At 35.2% G+C, this 20506-nt stretch overlaps 1 protein-coding gene across 1 annotated transcript in view; it reads left to right on the forward strand.

Annotated features, from left to right (window-relative positions):
• The window catches only part of Rnf130 (ring finger protein 130), a 96938-nt gene that overhangs the window by 21885 nt on the left and 54547 nt on the right, over positions 1–20506 (forward strand). The window contains exon 2 of the mRNA XM_076856547.2: positions 13061–13255. Coding sequence (XP_076712662.1) covers positions 13061–13255 — 195 coding nt within the window. The remainder of the gene's footprint in view (positions 1–13060; positions 13256–20506) is intronic.

Genomic DNA, 20506 nt, shown 5'->3' on the forward strand with positions numbered 1-20506 from the left:
CCATTTCTGGTTTTTTACAGTCTCTCTACCCATTTTCAGTGTCCTTTAGCCTTGATATAATCATTTCAGTTCTCAGGTTGTTCGCTCTGATAAAGAAAAACAAAGAAGTTTTGAGAAATGTTTCATCCGTTATTTAGCTAGCCCTGAACAGTAAATTGTTTCTTTTTCATTCTTGCTCAGAATATATTGGAAAACAAAGAAAGAACTTTTTGGAAGGAGGCGAGAAGCCTTTTTGCTTATTTCTGTCATTATAACAACCCTCAACTCTTCTGAGCTGTTTGATTTTAAAAAAGCTATATAAATCTGTACTATTGAGTAGGATAGGAGGGAAAAAAAAGGTAGAAATGAGACAAAAAAAGGTAAGGAAAAAGACTGTAACTGTAAATCTAAAAGACCCGTGATCAGTCTTACTTCCCAGACCTTGTTTCTTCTCCATGCCTGTTATCCCCAAATTTCTGAAAAGTCTACAAATCTTAGAGTTACATAAATTCTCTCTATGAAAATTTATCTCATTTTGATTAAAACATAAATATACTATAGCCTATCAAATGTATTTTCAGATTAGATAAAGCAAAGGGAGATGCATTTTAAGAAACCTATGATATTAGTACATTCTAAATGTCTTGATAGAAGAGAGTGTGTCAACCTGAAGATCTTGGAAGAAGAACAGACCACCATAAATGACTTGTGATCCATGATCAAAGGATTGAGTTCAGGCTGATGTCATTCTGTTGCCCACCACTCACAAAATTTCCTTTAAAAGAAGAGCCCCGTGGCCGGGCATGGTGGTACATGCCTGTAATCCCAGAGGCTTGGGAGGCTTAGGCAGGAGGATCATGAGTTCAAAGCCAGCCTTAGCATTTAGGAAGACCCTTTCTCTAAATAAAATATTAAAAAGGGTTGGGGACATGGCTCAGTGATTAAGTACCCTTGGGTTCTATCCCTGGTACCAAAAAAAAGAAGAGCCCAGATTCTTGGGATACAGCTCAGTGATAGAACACTTGCCTAGTGTGTGTGAGGCCCTAAATTCAATCCCTAGAACCACCAAAAAAATAAATAAAATAATAATAATAATAATAATAATTTTTTGTCTTCTCAAAAGAAGAGTAAAAAAGCACTATAATACTAGAGATAGCTCACTAATGTGTATCTTCACCTTTCACTTTCTAATAAAGCTCTTTCTCTTTGCTAAAACCTGATGCATACTTACATTCTTTTTTGCAACCTGTCAAGAGCCTGGAAGATACAAGTAGTGGGCTCCTCTGCCTCCAGAGAGACCTCCTTGAACTCTCTTAGAGTGATACTATCAATGTAAATGCCTTTTTGGCTTTTGTGAGTACTTTTTTGCTTTCTCTGCCTAACCTCTTTGAGGTTTAATTTATGTTTTGATTTCTTTTTTGTTTCTTCATGCAGTATCTCATTTTCTTTCTCATCAAGATAATTTGTAATCACCCTGCTTTCTTTGTCCTGAATTTTATAGACTAAATAAAAAGTTGCTTTTTTTTCTAAGTCTCAAGACACTTTTCATTCTAGGTCTACATTATGTTCTGATTAGCAGGTCACTTGGGTATCCCTGACTGTTATCCTGTGGGAGATGAAATGAATGGTAAAACAAATGAGGAACTTATTATTTTTCCTGCATTTAGATGGATGAGATCTCTTCAGTCCTATAAATATGGAATCCGTCTTAGTATTTTCTCTTGTTTGCTAGTTTTGGGGACCTGTTAAGAACTTTCGTATTATTACTCAGTTTGGCTAGTTGACCTTGACATATTGTCCCATCAAAGTCTTAGTTCCCTTATTTGTCTATCATACATGTTCTTGAATGCATCTATTTACTTGGGTTTCCTTGAAAGACATATTACTTTGACATAAAATATCTTCTCCTTTTTTTTCCTCTCTGAATAGTAGTTTCAGAGGTAAATTATCCTTTCCATCATTATTGACCAGTGTTAAAACCTGTCTCCATGAGTCTTTTGGCTACTTTTGTATATTTAAAGTAAACTTTTATGTTTTTTCTTAGTGCTTATATTTATTGGTATATGGATATCTCAAATTATGAAGACTAAATCAGTTTTCATTTTTCTCATGTGAATAATATCTTCCAGCCCCCCATCTCATCCCACCCTGTTGTCCTTCATAGAGACTGATTTTCATTATTTTTTTTACCCTGAATCCTCTTACCTACGTCCTTTTTTAGCAGTTTTGCTCATTGGTCATTCAACCTCTAGACAAGTTATCTTCTTCCTTATTAGTGTGAACTGCATTTTCCATCATTGTGCTTTAAATTATGGTCCAGGTAGCCTAATCTTTTTCAATACTGTAATTAGGTTAGTGTCATTAGTACTACAAGAAATGCTTAAATTAATAATAATGCCTTCAGATATTGCTCTAGATTTTTTCTTTTTTTAACATGAAATGGTATCTCTGGGTTACCCAAAGCTGGCTTGGAACTTCTGGTCTCTCTTCTCTCAGCATCCTAAGTTGCCTGAACTACAGATATGCCATCCTGTCTAGCTTGCTCTGGATTCTTGCTGGTATCCTTCCATCCCTATTTGTGTCAGTGTTGAGTTACATTCAGTAACTTTGTTTTGCTTGGTGGCAACCAAAATACTCGAATACTGTACTGACTCAGCTGGGTCTTCTTCATCATAGGCCACTTCTTTGTTTTATAAAAGGGATTTCAGCCTTGTGTGTTTAAGTAGATGATGATGTTGTTAGCCAGGAATTTAAAAAGGAAGAAGGTCCTATTTGAGAGGAAGATATTAAGTTTGAGGTACTCAGTATTTATGGAGAAATATCCAGCCAGAAATTGAATATTAAATACTAAGGCTCAAGTGAGGGAGATTTAACTTTAGATATTATCATATTATGCAGGTGATAATTGAAGTCATGAGAGTGGATATTTGCCCACTGAGAAAAGAGGGCCTCCACTGAACCTTGGTAAACACCTCTAGGTAAGGAACTAGCAGAGGAAAATGAGAAAGAATAATCAGAGAGTGGGAGGAAATCATGATGAATAGTATTAAAACAAAGAGAGCCTCAAAAAGTTGTACTGAATAGTGAAGACCTTTTGTAGAATGGGGAGTGATATGTAGTAAATAATTAACTGTATTTTGTATTGTGGTACCAAATTTTATGAGCACTCATCTATAATTTTCACTTATTTCAATTTATAGCATCTTTCTTGCATGAAGTATTTGTTGTATCAGTTGGGATAGAAATTATTTCTGAACGTGATTTTTCATGTAAAGTGGTTTGTATCAGCCGTCATTTAAAATTACTCTTATGGTGCTTTTTATTATGTCATGGAGAACATCCAACAGATATATTTGAGTTCTAAGGATGTGAAAATAATCAAAATCCATTTGAGATTTACAGTAACTAAGTAAAGAAGACAAACGATAATGGATAGCTATTGACAATTAAACTTGCTGACAGTTCAGCTATGAATGACTTGTCTTGCAATGTTGATTGATGTATCCAGCACTCTAGGTGTATAGAATATATTTGTTGCCTTCTGTACAAAAGGGCAATAATTTATATAAGATTTTGTATATTTATAATGTGACCAAAGAAGTAAGAATTGTCAGTTACCTTAGGAGAAAAATAAGAAACACATTTTATTTTTTTAAATACTATACTGAAGGGGTTGGGGTTGTAGCTCAGTGGTAAAGTGCTTGCCTAGCATCTGTGAGGCACTGTGTTTGAGTCTCAGCACCACATGTAAATAAATAAAATAAAAGTCCATCAACAAATTAAAAAAAATTAAATACTATACTGAAAAGTAAAAAGTGGATAGAGGGGCTGGAGTTGTAGTTCAGAAGTAGAGTGCTTGCCTAACACGTGTGAGGCACTGGGTTCAATTCTCAGCACCGAATGTAAATAAGTAAATAAAATAAAGGTTAAAAAAAAGTGGATTGAGTAAAATTTGAGAGCCTACATAATCAAACTGTCATTCTCGCTTTTGAATCTGGGGGATAGAGGAATAAAAGCCTTGAAATGCTGAAGGAAAATTAGTAATCTATACACTTTTACTTAACCTGTCATGTAAGAATGAGGATTAGCTAGGCGAGGTGGCACATGCCTGTAATCCCAGCAGCTCAGGAGACTGAGACCAGGAGGATTGGAGTTCAAAGCCAGCCTCAGCAAAAGTGAGGTGCTAAGCAACTCAGTGAGACCCTGTCTCTAAATAAAATACTAAATGGGGCTGGGTAGTTCAATCCTCTTCCAAAAAAAAATAGAATGAGAACTAAAGAAAGGTGTTTTCAAATGTAAATTTACTCTAACAAACCTTCATTGAAAGGATTTCTAAAGTATATAGAATAAGAAGGAAGAGACTGAACACAGAAGGAAAAGGTGAGATATGAGGATGGTGATGGTTTATTTTGTGTGTCAACTTATCTGGACCCTGGTGCCAACATATTTGATCAAACATTATTCAGAACATTTCTTTGAGAGTGTTTCTGGATGAGACTAACATTTCAATTGGTAGAGTAAGTGAAGTACATTGCCCTCTGGAAACTGAGGCTCCTGATTCTGTTGTAGGCATAAGTAGAACAGAAAGGTTGACCTTTCCCCATAGAAAGAGAATTCCTCTTGCCTGCCTTCCTTCAAACTTGGACATAAGACTTTTTCCTTTTTTAAGTCTGAAATATCAGCTCTTCCAGAATCTCCAGCTTACCCACCCACCCTGCAGATCTTGGGACTTGTCCATCTTCATAATTGTGCAAACCAATTCCTTATAATAAATCTATATTTATACACAAAGGGAGAGTGGACCTGCTAATATTTTGATTTTGGACTTTTGTCCCTCAGAATTGAGAATAAATTTCTGTTTTTTAAACCATCAAGTTTTGTACTTTGTTAGGTCAACCTACAAAACTAGTAAAGATTTTCTTTGAAGTCGTTTATTCAAGAGGAGAATAGTGATACTGGTTTAATGTAGATCTTTTATTAGGGATACTCATTAACATTTTAAAGGTAGCTTAGTGAAAATAGAATTTTGAATATATAGATGGAGGAAAAGGAGGAATAAAGAAATTTTAATCAATGCATTCAAAGGCAGGGAAGAGTATTCCAGGTTTAAAGACAGCAGTGTTGTCAGGGATGTGGTTCCTTTCACTCTCTATTTGTCATTGGTAGCTTCATTTTCATTGTGAGGTTGTTGCCTTCTTTGTCATGGGATGATTACCCACAACAATTTGAATCACGTGTTTTCTTATTCATATCCAATGGGAAACAGAAAAGGTAAGCTTTTCATTTCTCTGTGTTCATCTTAGGTCATCTACTTCTCCTCCTCACCTGGATCTGGTACTCAAATAGATGTCATGTAAAGCATATATAAAGCTTAAATAGATGTCACATAAGGCAGCATGAAAGTGATCTAGTGCTTTCTGAATTAAATAAGGTTTCTGGTTTGATTTTCTTTTTTAAAGTAAGCAGTTGCTGGTAGGCAGCTCAAAGTCTACTTCAAACTTTATTTTGAGTCTATGCCCCTACCTGGAAGTCAGGCAGAATAACCAAGACACGGATAATTTAGACATAGAATGATTTGCCACAATTCTGCCTACAGAGACTTCCTTCCATGCCTCCTTCCCTGGAATTCAGTGGAAATATTAGAGAATTCTTTTAATTTATCAGGGGCAAGATTAGAGTTTTTGTTTGGAAAAGAAGGGAATGGATCCCTTTTCTTGTGTACAATTTCCCATGTTTTATATTCTGAATACTGTAGATTCATATAAATAAAAGAATGAAAAATAACTTCTCAAAAAAGGGCTACTTGACATAAAGTATTAGTTAAAACATGATTGTTTTGGTAAGACAAAGAAAACAAAAAAGGTTCCTTTGGTTTAATGAGAGTTACTTCCCTGGAGACTCCTAGGCCTATATCAGAAAAGTCTGAGTACTCAGGAAGATCCCCATTTAAGGGTCCAGTGGAAAAAGAAGAGGTGGTAAAGACAACTATAGCAAAGAAGGGCTGTGAAGGATGAAGATGTGATACCTGCAGTCTGCACAGTTGGGACAGATGTTGCTGAGAAGTCAGTTTGGAGGACAAAGAGTGGGAATCACCAAAGTGGAAACTATTTTGAGCCAGAACAGTTTTAGTAAGTGGTTCAATGCAGAAAGATTAAAATTGAAATGTGAGGAGAAATAGGTACATAGTGAGGGGATGGGAATAGCAGATACAGCTTTTGGAAAGAATGGCAATAAAAGAGCATCTTTCTGAATTACTTATTGTCTTCTGTATTTTTTATATGGGAAAGATCTGTATGTGTAAAACAGGAAAAAGAAAACAGGATTGATTATTAATATAAGGCTGTTGAGAAATTAAGAAGGAATAGGCTCTCCAGATTGTTTTTGCCATCCATTATGATTAAAAAAAAAATCCTACCAGAAAAGAAAAATGTAACAAATAGAATGAGGGGAGAAGGAAGAGGAAGGGGATGAAAAAAATTAGAAGATTTTTCTACATGATGACATTTCAATGATGTACTGCATATAATAACAGCAGTCTTATAATATCATATCACCTATTGATGTTGTAGCCTTTTTAGTTCTCTAATTACATGCTATGATGTTCATATTGTGAGGATATCCTTGCCAACACAGTTCTCAAAACATATTCCCATTAAGTGACATAGGGCTGCAGGTATAATGTTAGGAGAAAATTGAGACACTTAAAAAAAAAAAACTGAGGGGCTGGAGTAGTGGCTCAGTGGTAGAGCACTTGCTTGGCATGTGTGAGACACTGGGTTCAATTCTCAGCACCGCCTATAAGTAAATAAAATAAAGGTCCATTGACAACTAAGAAATTTTAAAAAAAAAAAAAAAACGGAGATACCTAAATTCACAGAAGATTGAGAAAAGGAAGAATAAAATATTTTCAACAAAACTAACCACCCAATGAAGATAAGTAATTTTTAAAAAGATGTTATCATTTAAGTAAAAATATAGAAATAATGAAAGAATAAGGTATATCTATAAAGATGAATTAAAGATTGAAAGCTAGACACAAGTCTAGCCACTAAACATTAAAATTAAAATTGGAGGGCTGGGGCTATACTCGGAGGTAGAACGCCTGCTTCGCACATGTGAGGCACTGGGTTCGATCCTCAGCACCACATAAAAATAAAAAACGAAAATGAAAATTAAAGTATTAAAAAAGAATTTTAAAAAATTGAAACAAAAACAAATTGTATTTTTTCTTTGAATCTTAAAATTAGAATCAAGTTAAAGAAAAAAGAGGAAAGACAAGGTAGAAGCAGGAAATCTAAAGATTAAAGAGATTGGGCTGGGGATGTGACTCAAGCGGTAGCGTGCTCGCCTGGCATGCGTGCAGCCTGGAGTTCGATCCTCAGCACCACATACAAACAAAGATGTTGTGTCCGCCGATAACTGAAAAATAAATATTAAAAAATTCTCTCTCTCTCTCTCTCTCTCTCTCTCTGTTTTTTTAAAAAAAAAAGATTAATGAGATTATAATTTATTTCAAAAATAGGAAAGCAAATAGCCAGAATATATCTGATGGAAACACCTAAATCTGGAGAAACTATTTAGTCTTATTTTTATTTTTAAACTTGTTAGAACAACCAATATAACATTACCACATGAAACAGAGATCTTTGACACGAGATATTTTTTTTAATGTCAGTTTTTGCTTAATTTCCTTTAGTTGCTCCTCCCTTAGTGCCTTCAAATATGTTAAATATCCACTATGTGCCAGACATACTGGAAGAGATGCTGTATCTCACATTCTAGAAGGAAAGATTCAGAGATAAACAGCACGATAAATGCCAAGACGGATGCAATCTCAGGGTGCCATGGCAACTTGAAAAAGAACCCAAGTTAGTCTCAGGAGACAGGAAAGCATGCTGGAGAAGACATTTAAGTGGAATCCTGAATCTCTGAAAGTGGTCAGCAAAGAAACAATAGGACTGACAAACCATATTGGCTCTGTGAGTAAAAGGCACATTTGGGCAGCTATACGATGTGCCTAAAGTAAAGATGACAACCTGTTTTGACTATCATTGCATTAAAATGCTTTCCTAGGTTTTTGCTTCTGTGCCATCATGCCCCCTACCTCACCCTACCCTCTTGAGAGATTTACGGCCTGGAGCATATTGATGATTTTCAGAACTAAGGAGGAAACCATTAACCCACATATGACTACTGCTTCTGTGGGATATTTGCATTTCTAAGCGATGAGGTTTTATTAAATCTGAGTTTCAGACAAAGAGACTTTGTTTATTCATTCATACATATGTAAAACCTTTTAAATTTTTCTCTTTTCAGAATATTCTTCTCCTTTTTCCATTACAGATGAGGTCTTTTTTCTCAGATCTTGATCACTGTAAATTTGTATAGTGTTGCAGCTTCTGCATATGATCCTATTTGATATTCACAAGAGTTCAAGGGCTTAATCTTTGTTCTGTGTTTTTATGCTAGTAATTTCAGTGCCTGGTATTATTTCTGAGTAATTTTCGAGGGTTCCATTTAGTTCCAACTCCTACTAAACCTTTACCAGTATGCCATAAACTTCATTTCCTAGATTTCTAAGCCCCTTTTTGTTGTTGTTCTAATTAGTTGACAGTAGAATGCATTTTGACATGTCATACGTAAGTGGATTATAACTTCTTATTCTTCTAGTTATACGTGATGTAGAGTTACAAGTTACGGTCTTGTTGCTATTTCTGTGCTAGTCATGCCACCCCCATAATTTTAGGATTCTCTAAGATTTAAATCCAAGATGTTTGTTCCATTATGTTTCTCTTCGATACTTAGTATGTTGCTAAGTAAGTTAAAATATTCATTAAGTTGAAGAGCCCATAATTGTTTGGTTCCTATCAAGTAAATAAAGTCTTATTAATTTTGGTTTCAACAGGAAAGGCCATAAATAAAAATATCTTTTAGTTATATGGTATCTTGTATCACCAAATTTTCATTTCTCAGCCCTGTAACTACTATAAAGAAATTAGAGGTAACATCCCCATGAACTATAAAAAAAGTGGAAAATGAGTCTGATTTGAGCAGAATTGCTGCTGACAAATTTTAATGGTTCATAATTGCATATGTCTTTTAAGTTTTAATATCTTCACTCAATGTCACTAATCACAGTGACCAATATTCTTGGCTCTTGTTTTAGAGCTGTTAATATTTCATTGTTCATATTAGTTATTAATTACAGGAAGGAATAATTGGATGAGTGTAGTACAGTATCACATGGTTATAACAACTCCTCATTCTCTTCTCCTGAATAATAATTAGCTCCTGGAATAGGAGCTTGCATAGTTTATTCTTGCTTCTTATTGCCTATTATATTTTTTTCTGTTAAAAATGTTTTCAGGTCCTTTGGGTATAGTCTGAGAAGAGGAATAGCTGGGTCAAAACTAAAAACAGCATACTACAGGGACACAGCCACATCAATGTTTATAGTTACAACTCACAATAGCTAAACTGGAGCCAACCTAGATGTCCTTCAGTGAATGAATGGATATAAAAAAAATGTGACATTTATACACAATGGAATATTACTCTGCACTAAAAAAAGAATAAGATCATGGCATTTGCAGGGAAATGGATGGCATTAGAGAAGATTATGCTAAGTGAAGTTAGCCAATCCCCCCCCAAAAAAAATGCCAAATGTCTTCTCTGATATAAGGGCGGGGGGTGACTCAAAATGGAGTTGGGAGGGAGAGCAAGGGAGGAAGATTACCTCTAGATAGGGAATAGGGGTGGGAGGGAATGTGAGGGAAAAGGGGAATAGCATGGATGGTGAAAGGAGACCCTCATCATTTTACAAAATACATGTATGAAGATGTGAATTTGGTGTCAATATACCTTATATATAATCAGAGATATGATAAATTATTGTATAATGGTATATTAAGAATTTTAAAATAATCCAAAAATAAATAAATAATAAATGAATGAATAAAAAGTTAAAAATAAATAAATATTTTTTTAAAAAGAAATGTTTTCAGAACCTTTTCTGGATGATGATTTTGAAGAATTTGGGGGAATGGGAACATTCATTTGCTCATAGAGTTTGTTGTTGGAATTTGTTTTGATTGTACAGTTTTTCATATAATCTGTTCTTAGTGGTGGGGATTTAGGAGATTTTAAAGTTCTCTTCAGTAGATTTGATGTATTTTGCTTGGTGGTTGTACCTCTTGCTGTGTCTTCAGTTTGAGAATCTGAAGGTGGTCAGCAAATAAACAGTAGGAGGATTACTGGCCTGCTATTCTTCTCAATGGGCTGTGATACCATCAGAAGGAAAGGGGAAGAGGAGACTTGGAGGCAGTACCTGTTAGGGGCAAAGGGATATGAGATACAAAGCTGCTAGGGAGTTGTAGGGAAATTTCACATACATTGGTATAGAAAATCCCCAAGGCACCAGACTGGATCGTGAGGCCAACACAGGATGGACAGTGACAAAAAAGAAAGGGAATTTACTTTTATTATTTATTTATGTATTTTATTTTATTTTTTTATGGTACTGAGGATTGAACCAGACCAACCTACGTGCTAGATGAGTACTGTACCACTAAACTATACCCCCAACCCTTTAAAAATATTCTGTTCTGAGATAAATAGCTAAGTTGCCCATGCTGGCCCTGAATTTGTAACCCTCCTGCCTCAGCCTCCTGAGTAGTTGGGATTATAGGCTTGCCATCACACCCAATGGGATTTCTCTTTTTCTTTTTAAGGCACTCAAGACTAAAGGAATGCACAACTCTGTGAGATAAGAGTATCTCAATTTTAGGCACAGTAGCATACATCTGTAATCCAAGCAGTTTAGGAGGCTGAGGCAGGAGGATTGCAAGTTCAAGGCCAGCCTCAGCAATTTAGCAAGGCCCTAAACAACTTAGTGAGACTGTTTCAAAAAAAATAAAAAAGGCTGGGGATGTGGTTCAGGTATTAAGCACCCCTGGGTTTAATCCCTGGTCCCCTCCCCAAAATAAAGAAAAAAAATGGATATCTCAGTCTTTATGAGTAAAAATTAAAGATCAGAGAATTTAGGTAATCTATCACAGTTGTTGAGCTAGTTGATCTAGAATTTGGACCAAGTATTGCTGATTCCTTAAGTATGTACTTTCCTCTTAAAGTAGTGACTTTATAAATGCATGTGAAACCACAGAGAGGAAGAATAAGTCACAGAAAAGCAAATGAGTTTCACAGAAGACAAGCATACAGACCTCTTTAGATATTCTTTATTTTACATTTTCTGCTGTTTATTCAGCAGTATGTATGTTTTGAAAAATAACAAAAGTAATATTTTAAATTAGTTCTTTGATTGTTCTGTATTTGGTTACAGTATTGGGCGTTTTCAGGACCGCAGGGTTGCCATAACACATGACCTAAATGCTGGTATTTTAAAACAGCATAATTATCTGTGAGATAGATAATTGGTAGAAGTAAACAGTCTGTTTTATAATTTTGAATTTGAAATGTAATGACTGTCTTTCCACCCACCCCCACCCCCAGTGCTGGTGTCTTTGCACATACTAGGCAAGTGCTCTACCACTCAGCTGTATCCCTAGCATTCCCCCGTTTAATTTGAATAAGAAAGGGTTAATGTTCTGGAGTGCAGGCGTTGTGACAGTATCAATCACCACAAATTTTGAAAATGTTCATCTCCCATTTACTATGTATTCAGAGACTTTTGGTAGTAGATGTGCTCTCAGTGCTGTCCCTATTCATGATAATTATAAGAAAATTTGGGGAAAGATGGAAATGATAGATGTGATTTTTCTCTAGAGTTAGTGACATGTCTACATTTTACAGATAAGTACTGTAAACACTTAGTATGTTTTGCCAAGCAGTGTGCTTTCAATTGTATGGGAAGTAAACATTTCCCCACTGGTGTCATTTTTTTATGTACTATAATTATACTTTATTATTAATTGATGCCTGATATTTTTAATAATTTGTTTGCTTCTGATTTTCACCTTTTGTGTCAGTATGCTGTGTTTCAGCTCTTCCTCCCTTCCTCTTCAGTACACACAGGCTTGGCAGTGACTGATTCCAGGAAGCATAGGTCTCTGCCACTGCATATCACTTGGCTTTCTACAGCCTTACCTTTGTGGCTTTTTTCTCCTTCTGAACTGCCCTTCGTTTTAATTTTAACCTGTTCTAAATATGAGGATGGGAGATGGGAAGAGCAGTCATGGGCATCTTTATAAGATTTTTAGAGTCCACTAGAGCTATAATGGCCATATGTGTGAAATAAAAAATCGAAGAGTTTTGTCTCACAAATTAATGCACTTTGGGATAGTTGAAACAAACGGCTTCAAAAATCTAGGCACATGACCTTGTAATGAGAACCCCAAGGAATGGTCTTGTTGTTTGTATGTCCTGTTAGATAGGTGGATACAGTGTATGTTATTTAATGTGAACTTGTGGAGTAATTTTTACCAATAAATACAAATTAGAGGAGTAGTATATTTATTCTACTTGCATGTCATTTTAGTTACTTAAATATCTCAATATAGGCCCAAACTGAACTTCCCTAATTTGCTTTGACATTTATTAAGAAGTATGTTCAGACATGTTTGGATTTCAACAAGACTGCTTTATAATTAAATGGAAGATGACTTTGGCTATTCCATTTACCCCAAACACAATTACTCTCCTGTTTCCTCCCAGTGGTGGTGGTAGTGGTAGTGATGGTGGTGTGTTTGGAGAAACTAGTAAGTGCAAGTAAATGGACAGAAAGTCGGGTTTCGAGTGTCAACTGGGTTTCTGGGGTTTTCTTTTGTGTTTTCCCTTTCTTCTTCCTTTCCAGTCAACCCTAGATATTGCCAGTCTTTTTTGTTTTTGTCAATCTGTAATGTTAAGAAGTTCCCATTGTTTTTATTTGCAGTACAGGTAACATTTTAATGGAAAATCTCTCTCCCACTTCAGACATCGATTCAGATTCATTGCATTGTCTTTTGTGGATATAGTAATAGCTCTGCTGGAAGAGAACTGCCTGAAGTACTGTAGATATATATCCTATTCAAATAACAGTTGAACAGTTTATCTTTAATGTGTATGTGTATTTTTTCCTTTTGCCTAGTTGCTGATCATCTGGGCTGTGATCCTCAAACAAGGTTCTTTGTTCCTCCTAATATCAAGCAGTGGATTGCCTTGCTACAAAGGGGAAATTGCACATTTAAAGAGAAAATATCACGGGCTGCTTTCCACAATGCAGTTGCTGTAGTCATCTACAATAATAAATCCAAAGAGGAGCCAGTCACCATGACTCATCCAGGTAAACAAAAAAAGGGGGGAATTCTAGATTTGTTTTTCTTTTAGGAATTATTCCTTGATACATTGTACCTCTAGTGAAATCATATAATTTTGAACAAAATTCTCTAGTTATATTTACTTTCAGCATTGCCATTTATTTGTGGAGATGCATGTCTTTTTCCTTTAGTTCAAAAATAAAGTTTCCTTTATTTTTTTCTTAAATAATGATAGTAGCAATTGTAAAACTTGAACTTATTTAAATAAGTGACTATGATTGAATTCTTAGTACTTTTTGCTTGATAACTTTGAAAGATAATGTATTTGATTTGGAATCATTCACCTAGGTTATAGCATGGATTCTTAAGAATTATCGATATGAGAAGCATTCTTTTTATCTCATCAAGATAAATGATGACACTGACTTAGTGATTAATATAATTATAGTAGTAACAATATGTCATCCATTTCTGTGGAAGCACTTAGGATATTTCCTATGTAACTGTTTTCATGGTAGCAATTTATTGAGCACTTGCTATATAATATGCCAGCACTATTGCTGTGAGCTTTTTAAATAGGTTTCTTAGATAGTCCTATAACCATGTATCTTAGAGAGTCACAGTAACCAAGTATGATATAGGGTTTTCCCCATTTTACAGATTAGAAGATTGAAGCAATTAGGGCCATTAGAAGAAAGCTCAGACCCAAGTTTGCTGTGTTCATTCAATTTCACCAGTCTGTCTCTTTAAATTGAAAACCAAAGTTTAGTTTTACATTCATAAAAATTTTAGAATATAATGTCTTATTGAAGGAATTAACTTTTCATCTTATAATTGATTTTCACATAACCTATTTTAGACAGTGTTCTTGCAGAGACTTGCTCATCTTAATTGAGAGTCATTGATACTTTGTGCATCTTTTTTCTTCTTCTTTCCTTCTCTTTTTGGTACTGAGAATTGAATTCAGGGGCATTCTGCCACTGACCTACATCCCCAGCCTTTTTTATTTTTTATTTTGAGATAAAATCTCACTAATTTGTCAAGGCTAGTCTTAAACTTATGAACCTACTGCCTCAGCTTCCCTAGTAGCAGGCATGCACCAGTGTAGCTGGCTTCTTTTGTGCATATCTTAATAGAATAATATAGATGGATTTAATTCATTGTTCTGTGATCTATTGATTTGAAATTAATTCTTTTAGAACTCTAATATGTTTTTTCTCATTGCAAAAGTAGATGCTTATTATAGAAAAACTAAAATCAAAAAGCACAAAGAATAAAATAAAATGTGTGTGTTTGAATTCCCCACAGATCACTAGAGTCCTATAACTAATTCTTTTTTTTTAAGTTGTAGATAGACACAATACCTTTATTTTATTTATTTAGTTTTTTTTAATGTGATGCTGGGGATCGAACCCAGTATCTCACGCATGCTAGGCAAGTGCTCTACCACTGAGCCCCTATAACTAATTCTTTAGGTAAACCAGAAGGAAGTAAAGGAGCAGTCAAGTGGGGCTGGATCTCTGTGTGGAAACACTAGATTCGAGACAGTAGTTTTTCTGCTTATGTCTCATTGTAGGTATGCATTTGCTTTTCACCATTGCCCTATAGGAAAGAAAAAATATTTGAAATTTTGGCCTTCACCTAGCTTATCTTCATTCCTCGCTGATTTCTTCTTTACTGAAAACAGAAAGCAGAATGGACAGGGAGAAATTCAACTGCGCAAAAAATATTTCCCAGTGGTGTTATTTTGTATTTTTTATTTTTCTTCTGTGGTGGGGATTGAACCCAACCTTGTACCCAGTGATGTTATTTTACATGCACAAAAAACAGAGAAGTAACTAGAATAAAAGTATTTTAATATAAATATGGGAAGATTGGGGAATATAAGAGAAGGAATTAAAATAGTCAAAAAGATTTTTCTTTAATTATTTTTGTTTGCCAGGCATGGTGGCACACACCTGTAATCCTAACAGTTTGGGAGGCAGAGGCAGGAGGCTCACAAGTTTGAGGCCAGCCTCAGAAACTTAGCAAGGCTCTAGTCAGCTTAGTGAGATCCTGTCTTAAAATAAAAACAAAAAGGCTGAGGATGTGACTAGTGGTTAAGGTCCCTTGAGTTCAATCCCTGGTACCCCCCGCAAGTTTAAAAAGGGAAGGAAGTCTCATCAATTAATACAGATATACTGTATTCAGATATGTTCATAGGTGACCCATGGAAGAAAAAAGGATAAATGGTAAAAGTAAATTTTGGAAAGTGATTGAAGTATATACTATTTGTAGGGGTTCCTAGTACTCACTAACATAACCTCAATAGTCTCTGAGAACTCTTAAAGGAAAGAATCAGGTTTATTTTATTAACTTAATTTTTCCAAAACTTACTTTGCCATGTAACTTTTTTTTAAGTTGTTGATAGACCTTTATTTTATTTATTTATAAGCGGTGCTGAGAATCGAACCTAGTACTTCACAAATGCCAGGCAAGTGCCCTATCGCTGAGCCCCAGCCCAGCCATGTAACTCTTATAACAGATTAGTATATAACAACAACAAATTCAGGGGTAGAATATGAGAATAATATTCTTGGAACCTGTAACAGAATGTAGGTGTACATAAGAGCATTAAAAAATGGCTGCATTGGGAGACTGAGGGAGGAGGGTCACAAGTTTAAGGTCAGCCTTAGCAACTTAGCAAGGCCTAAAGGAACTTGGTGAAACCCTGTCTCAAAAAGGACTAGTGATGTAGCTCAATGGTAAAGCACCTCCAGATTCAATTCTGTCATAATATAAAATCTGTTTTGTTTTGTTTAAATCTTGTAGTGCTTTACCACAGAGCTATCCCCAGCCCTTTTATTTTTTGAGACAAGGTCTCCCTGAATTGCAGAGGTTAGTCTCAAACTTGTAATGTTCTGGCTCAGCTGGGATTATAGATGTGTACCGTTGCACCCAGCATGGGCATAGCTTTTACATAGGACCAATATTCACAATATACAAAGAGCTCTTAGCTGGACTCAGTGGTGCATGCCTGTAATCCTAGCTTATTATCTCCTGTTTTCCAAGAAAAACAGGATAAATTCTTGATCTCTGTTGAACATCACTGGAATATTTTCTCTAATTTATAGATCTCTATTTCAGTAGCTGTCCCAGGCTTCTGTTTGTGTTTTTAAAAATATTTTGAGTTATAGATGAATACAATACCCTTATTTTAATTATTTATTTTTATGTGGTGCTGAGGATTGAACAGAGTGCCTACACATGCTAGGCAAACACTCTGTCAGTGAGCTACAATTCCAGCCCCCCAGCCTCCTGTTGTGGTTCATCTTTCAAAGTCATTTTTAAGAGTTTATCAAAAATTTATATTGTCATGACAATCACGATTATTTTTTATAGGGATGAAATTGTTTCTGCCAGATAATATATCACCTCTGAAACAGTGAAAAGAATTTGGCATTTACAATCCTAAGATTGGGATTTGAGTCCTATACCCATTTGATTACTAGCCATATGAATTTGGGTAAATAAGTCTTTAAACTAGTGTCCTCATTTGTAAAACAGAGCATCTATTTGCCTTATTTACCTATGAGAATGGTTATGAAATTTATTTATTATTATTTTTTTAAATTTATTTTTTAGTTGTAGTTTGACACAATACTTTTATTTCACTTATTTATTTTTATGTGGTGCTGAGGATCGAACCAGGGTCGTGCACATGCGAGGCGAGCGCTCTACCACTGAGCCACAACCCCAGCCCCATGAAATTTATTGAGATGACAAATTTTTAAAATTATACAGTCCTTATTTATTATTCTTGTGCCTGACTACCAGTACCTCTTATAAAATTAAGAAATTAGTGTGCATATTTCTTTAATTTTGAGACTGGTACTTTTTTATTTCTAAATACACTTTTTTTTAATTCATTGTTCTGATATTTTTTCCTATATTATCTCTATTTTAAATGTACTTAGTACAAAAAAATAGTTAACCAATGGCTATTAAGTCATATTTGCTATATATCAAACATATATGCAAATGAGTGTCCTCAAGGAACACTTCACTCCATCAGGGAGACAGATGTGCGTGGAATGATTGGAGATATTTAATGGAATACCACGAACGGGCCCTGACTATTAAGTCTGGGAGGGACTTATCAGAAGACTTCATAGAGGAGGCATTGGCCTGGGCCCTAAATAATTAGGATAATTTAGGATTTGACCAGAAAGAATAAAACATAGAAAATAAACACAAGAAGAAATTATGATTGTGAGAAGTCTTCTGAAGAAAAGACATCTGTTGCCTTGAGGAATTGACATTTGAATAGGAAGATCAGTTGTTAGAGCAAAGTATTCTAAGTGGAAGGATCCTAATAAGTAAAGTATCTGAGTGTGGCGGGGGGGGGGGGGGGGGGACAAAGCAAAAGTGATTTTAAGTGCAGGGCGGCAGGGGAGGGGCAGTATGGCTGAACAGAGAGGCATGTACAAGGTAATAGCAAATTAAATTTAAAGCCTTATCTTCAAAGTAGAAGTATGCCTAAAGGCAAGGACTATTATTTAATAATATAGTGAAAATTTTTAAAGAAAAGAGATATAGCTCTCTGGGTCAGTGAGGTTGGTACTAACTTGGTACTCTGGCCTGTGAGGTATACTAACTTGGTACTCTGGTTGGTACTAACTCAGTACAGTGAGGTATACTAACTTGGTACTCTGGCCTCTACAGATGTGAAACCTCATACCTGCAGCAATTAGGCAGCTAAGCAGCTCCATTGAGGTGGTTCTGTCTTCTTCTCTACCATCTAATAATTGGGTGCTTAGAAAACCTAGCACGAAGCCCTGGGTAGAGTTACGGTGGCAAAATAAATCCCACTAAGCACAGTTCCTCATAGGTGAAGTGCTGTGAAGAAGAGTGGAAATGTGAAAGCCCCAGGAGATGAGTCCTGTCTGATACCATTTTAAATGAAGTTCATGATCAAGATTTGAGAGAGAGTGGTTATGGAAAGGTCCCATTTCAGTCCATCCAGCTGTACTACTTGAAAACCTGTTAATCTCTGAGAATGGTGTGAGAAGTACAGGTCAAATAGCACAGACTTAGCATACTTGTCATCTGAAGCCTTTTCTGACTCCCACCCAGGTATTCGTTGATGTTAGGGCTCCAAAATTATGATCCTCTTCTAACCTCTCTATACACCAGCTTTCTACTCTTCTGTTTCTGATTGTACTCCCGGGGGCGGGGGAAATATATATATTACACACACACCCCAACAATTCCTTGCTTTCTGGCTCATTAACATGGTTCTAAGCTCTCTCCCACCAGAAGGGTTTTTACCCTATAGAGTAGCACCTGTCTACATGATGTTCAAAGAACCTTGCATAAGAATTGCTTATAGTATTGACATCAGTAAAGCTTTTAATTCCAGGATCTTCCACCCTTCCCTGAACCTAGAACTCAGAACCTTAAGGGACTGACTTGGAAATCCATGATGAGCCCTCTTTGCTCACATGTCAGTTCTGTCTACCCTTCATTTTCGTTTTTAAAAAAAAAAAACATTGGATTACCACCTCTCTGTGCTGTGCCTTTAAATATGAACTGGTAGGAGTAACAAATAAACTTATTTGATTGACCTTAATGAATTCAAAGTCCAAGGCCCCTGTAATCTTCAAAGACCATTTTTGTACCTCTCTGACAGCATTGTCCTTTTCCTCTTATTTTATCATTTGCATGTTTGGCAGTAGGGAAAGAACTCCAAGTCTAAGTTGAGATTTATATCTTAACTTTCTCTTCTCTGCAGTGGTTAGCAAAATGCCTTAAACAAATTAAATGTGTTGTTTTGATTCCATTAAGATACGTAGTTTTGTTATTAAGCTTGCTTTCCATTTAAGTATATATTTTATGACTAATCTTAAAATTCCACATTTTAAAGTATAATTATTTTGTTTTTCTTTCCTTATCAATAATGTTTTAAGAGTTTGATAGTGTTTGTGCAAAGGAATGCCCTTCATCTGGTGACTGAAGGACATCTTTCCCAATGCAGTGTCTATGATATCATTGACAGGAAAAACTGCTCAATATGTGGTTTTACTTGTTACCTCTAGTTAGCAGAATGAGTTCTTTATCTTGTAGCAGATATGTGGTAATATTAAGGGGGATAGTTTTAAAAAATGTACATTTGTCTGAAAATTAAGGATCTGTTTTCCTGGTTTTTAAAAATCTATGTAGACTTTATTGTTACTAAATCTTAAATTATGTCAGATAGTTGTCTAATCTAAAACTCTGCATAGATTTATTTGTATGTCCTTCAGAGTATATGGGCATTCTTAACCAAATTGTACCATTTCTTTTAATCTTTTTATCAATCAGAAATATCTTTTTCCTTTGACTGGCGGAACAGAATCAGTTGAATGTCTCTTCACCTTTTTCTATGATATTTTCTTAGAAAATGTATTTAGCTCTATACTTGCTATCTAAAAATGAATAGGAAAATATCGTACTTTATAAAATATAGGGAAATTCACTTTGAATATAAAAACATACTCTATGAAAATTAGTAAAAAGATCATACACATTGCAGAATACTTTTAAATATCAATAATTTTGGCCATTTAATGTAAATCTATTATCTTTTTTCTGAAAGTTCATCAAGAAAATAAATAATATAGTCATGGTATTATTTTACCATTTAAAGATTTTTAGCTTCTAATTTAATACAGATTTAATTACCTTAAAGAAGATAGAGCCTGCACTTTGATTGTACTGCTATGGCAGGAAAAATGTTTAAATTGTTTGAATATTTTTGCATGGGTTTGCAAGTATTTTTCTAGTTATCTTCCATGTAATCTATGGTTTTTAAAAATTCATAAACCAGGGTTGGGGTTGTGGCTCAGTGGTAGAGCTCTTGCCTAGCATATGTGGGGCACTGGGTTCAATCCTCAGCACCACATATAAACAAATTAATTAAATAAAAGTTCATTGACAACTAAACAAAAAATTTTTTTTAATTCATAAACCAGGCAAGTGATGCTTACCTGTAATCCTAGCGACTTGGGAGGCTAACACAATTTACAGAGATTCTGTCTCAAAAAAAGGGATTGAGGGGCTGGGAATGAACCTCAGTGGTAAAACACCCCTGGTTTCAATCCCATTACTCTCTCCCCCACCCCCAAAATAAAAATAGCTTCTAAAAAATGCTGTGATTTTATTTAAAAACTTTTCCATAAACTTATAATTTTTTCTTGGTTTATCTGCATCCTAAGTAGAACTGGACAAACCCCTTCATCTGGCAGATATTTGACATT

Source organism: Callospermophilus lateralis, chromosome 5 (genome assembly GCF_048772815.1).
Source record: "Callospermophilus lateralis isolate mCalLat2 chromosome 5, mCalLat2.hap1, whole genome shotgun sequence".
Classification (NCBI taxonomy): Eukaryota; Metazoa; Chordata; class Mammalia; order Rodentia; family Sciuridae; genus Callospermophilus; species Callospermophilus lateralis.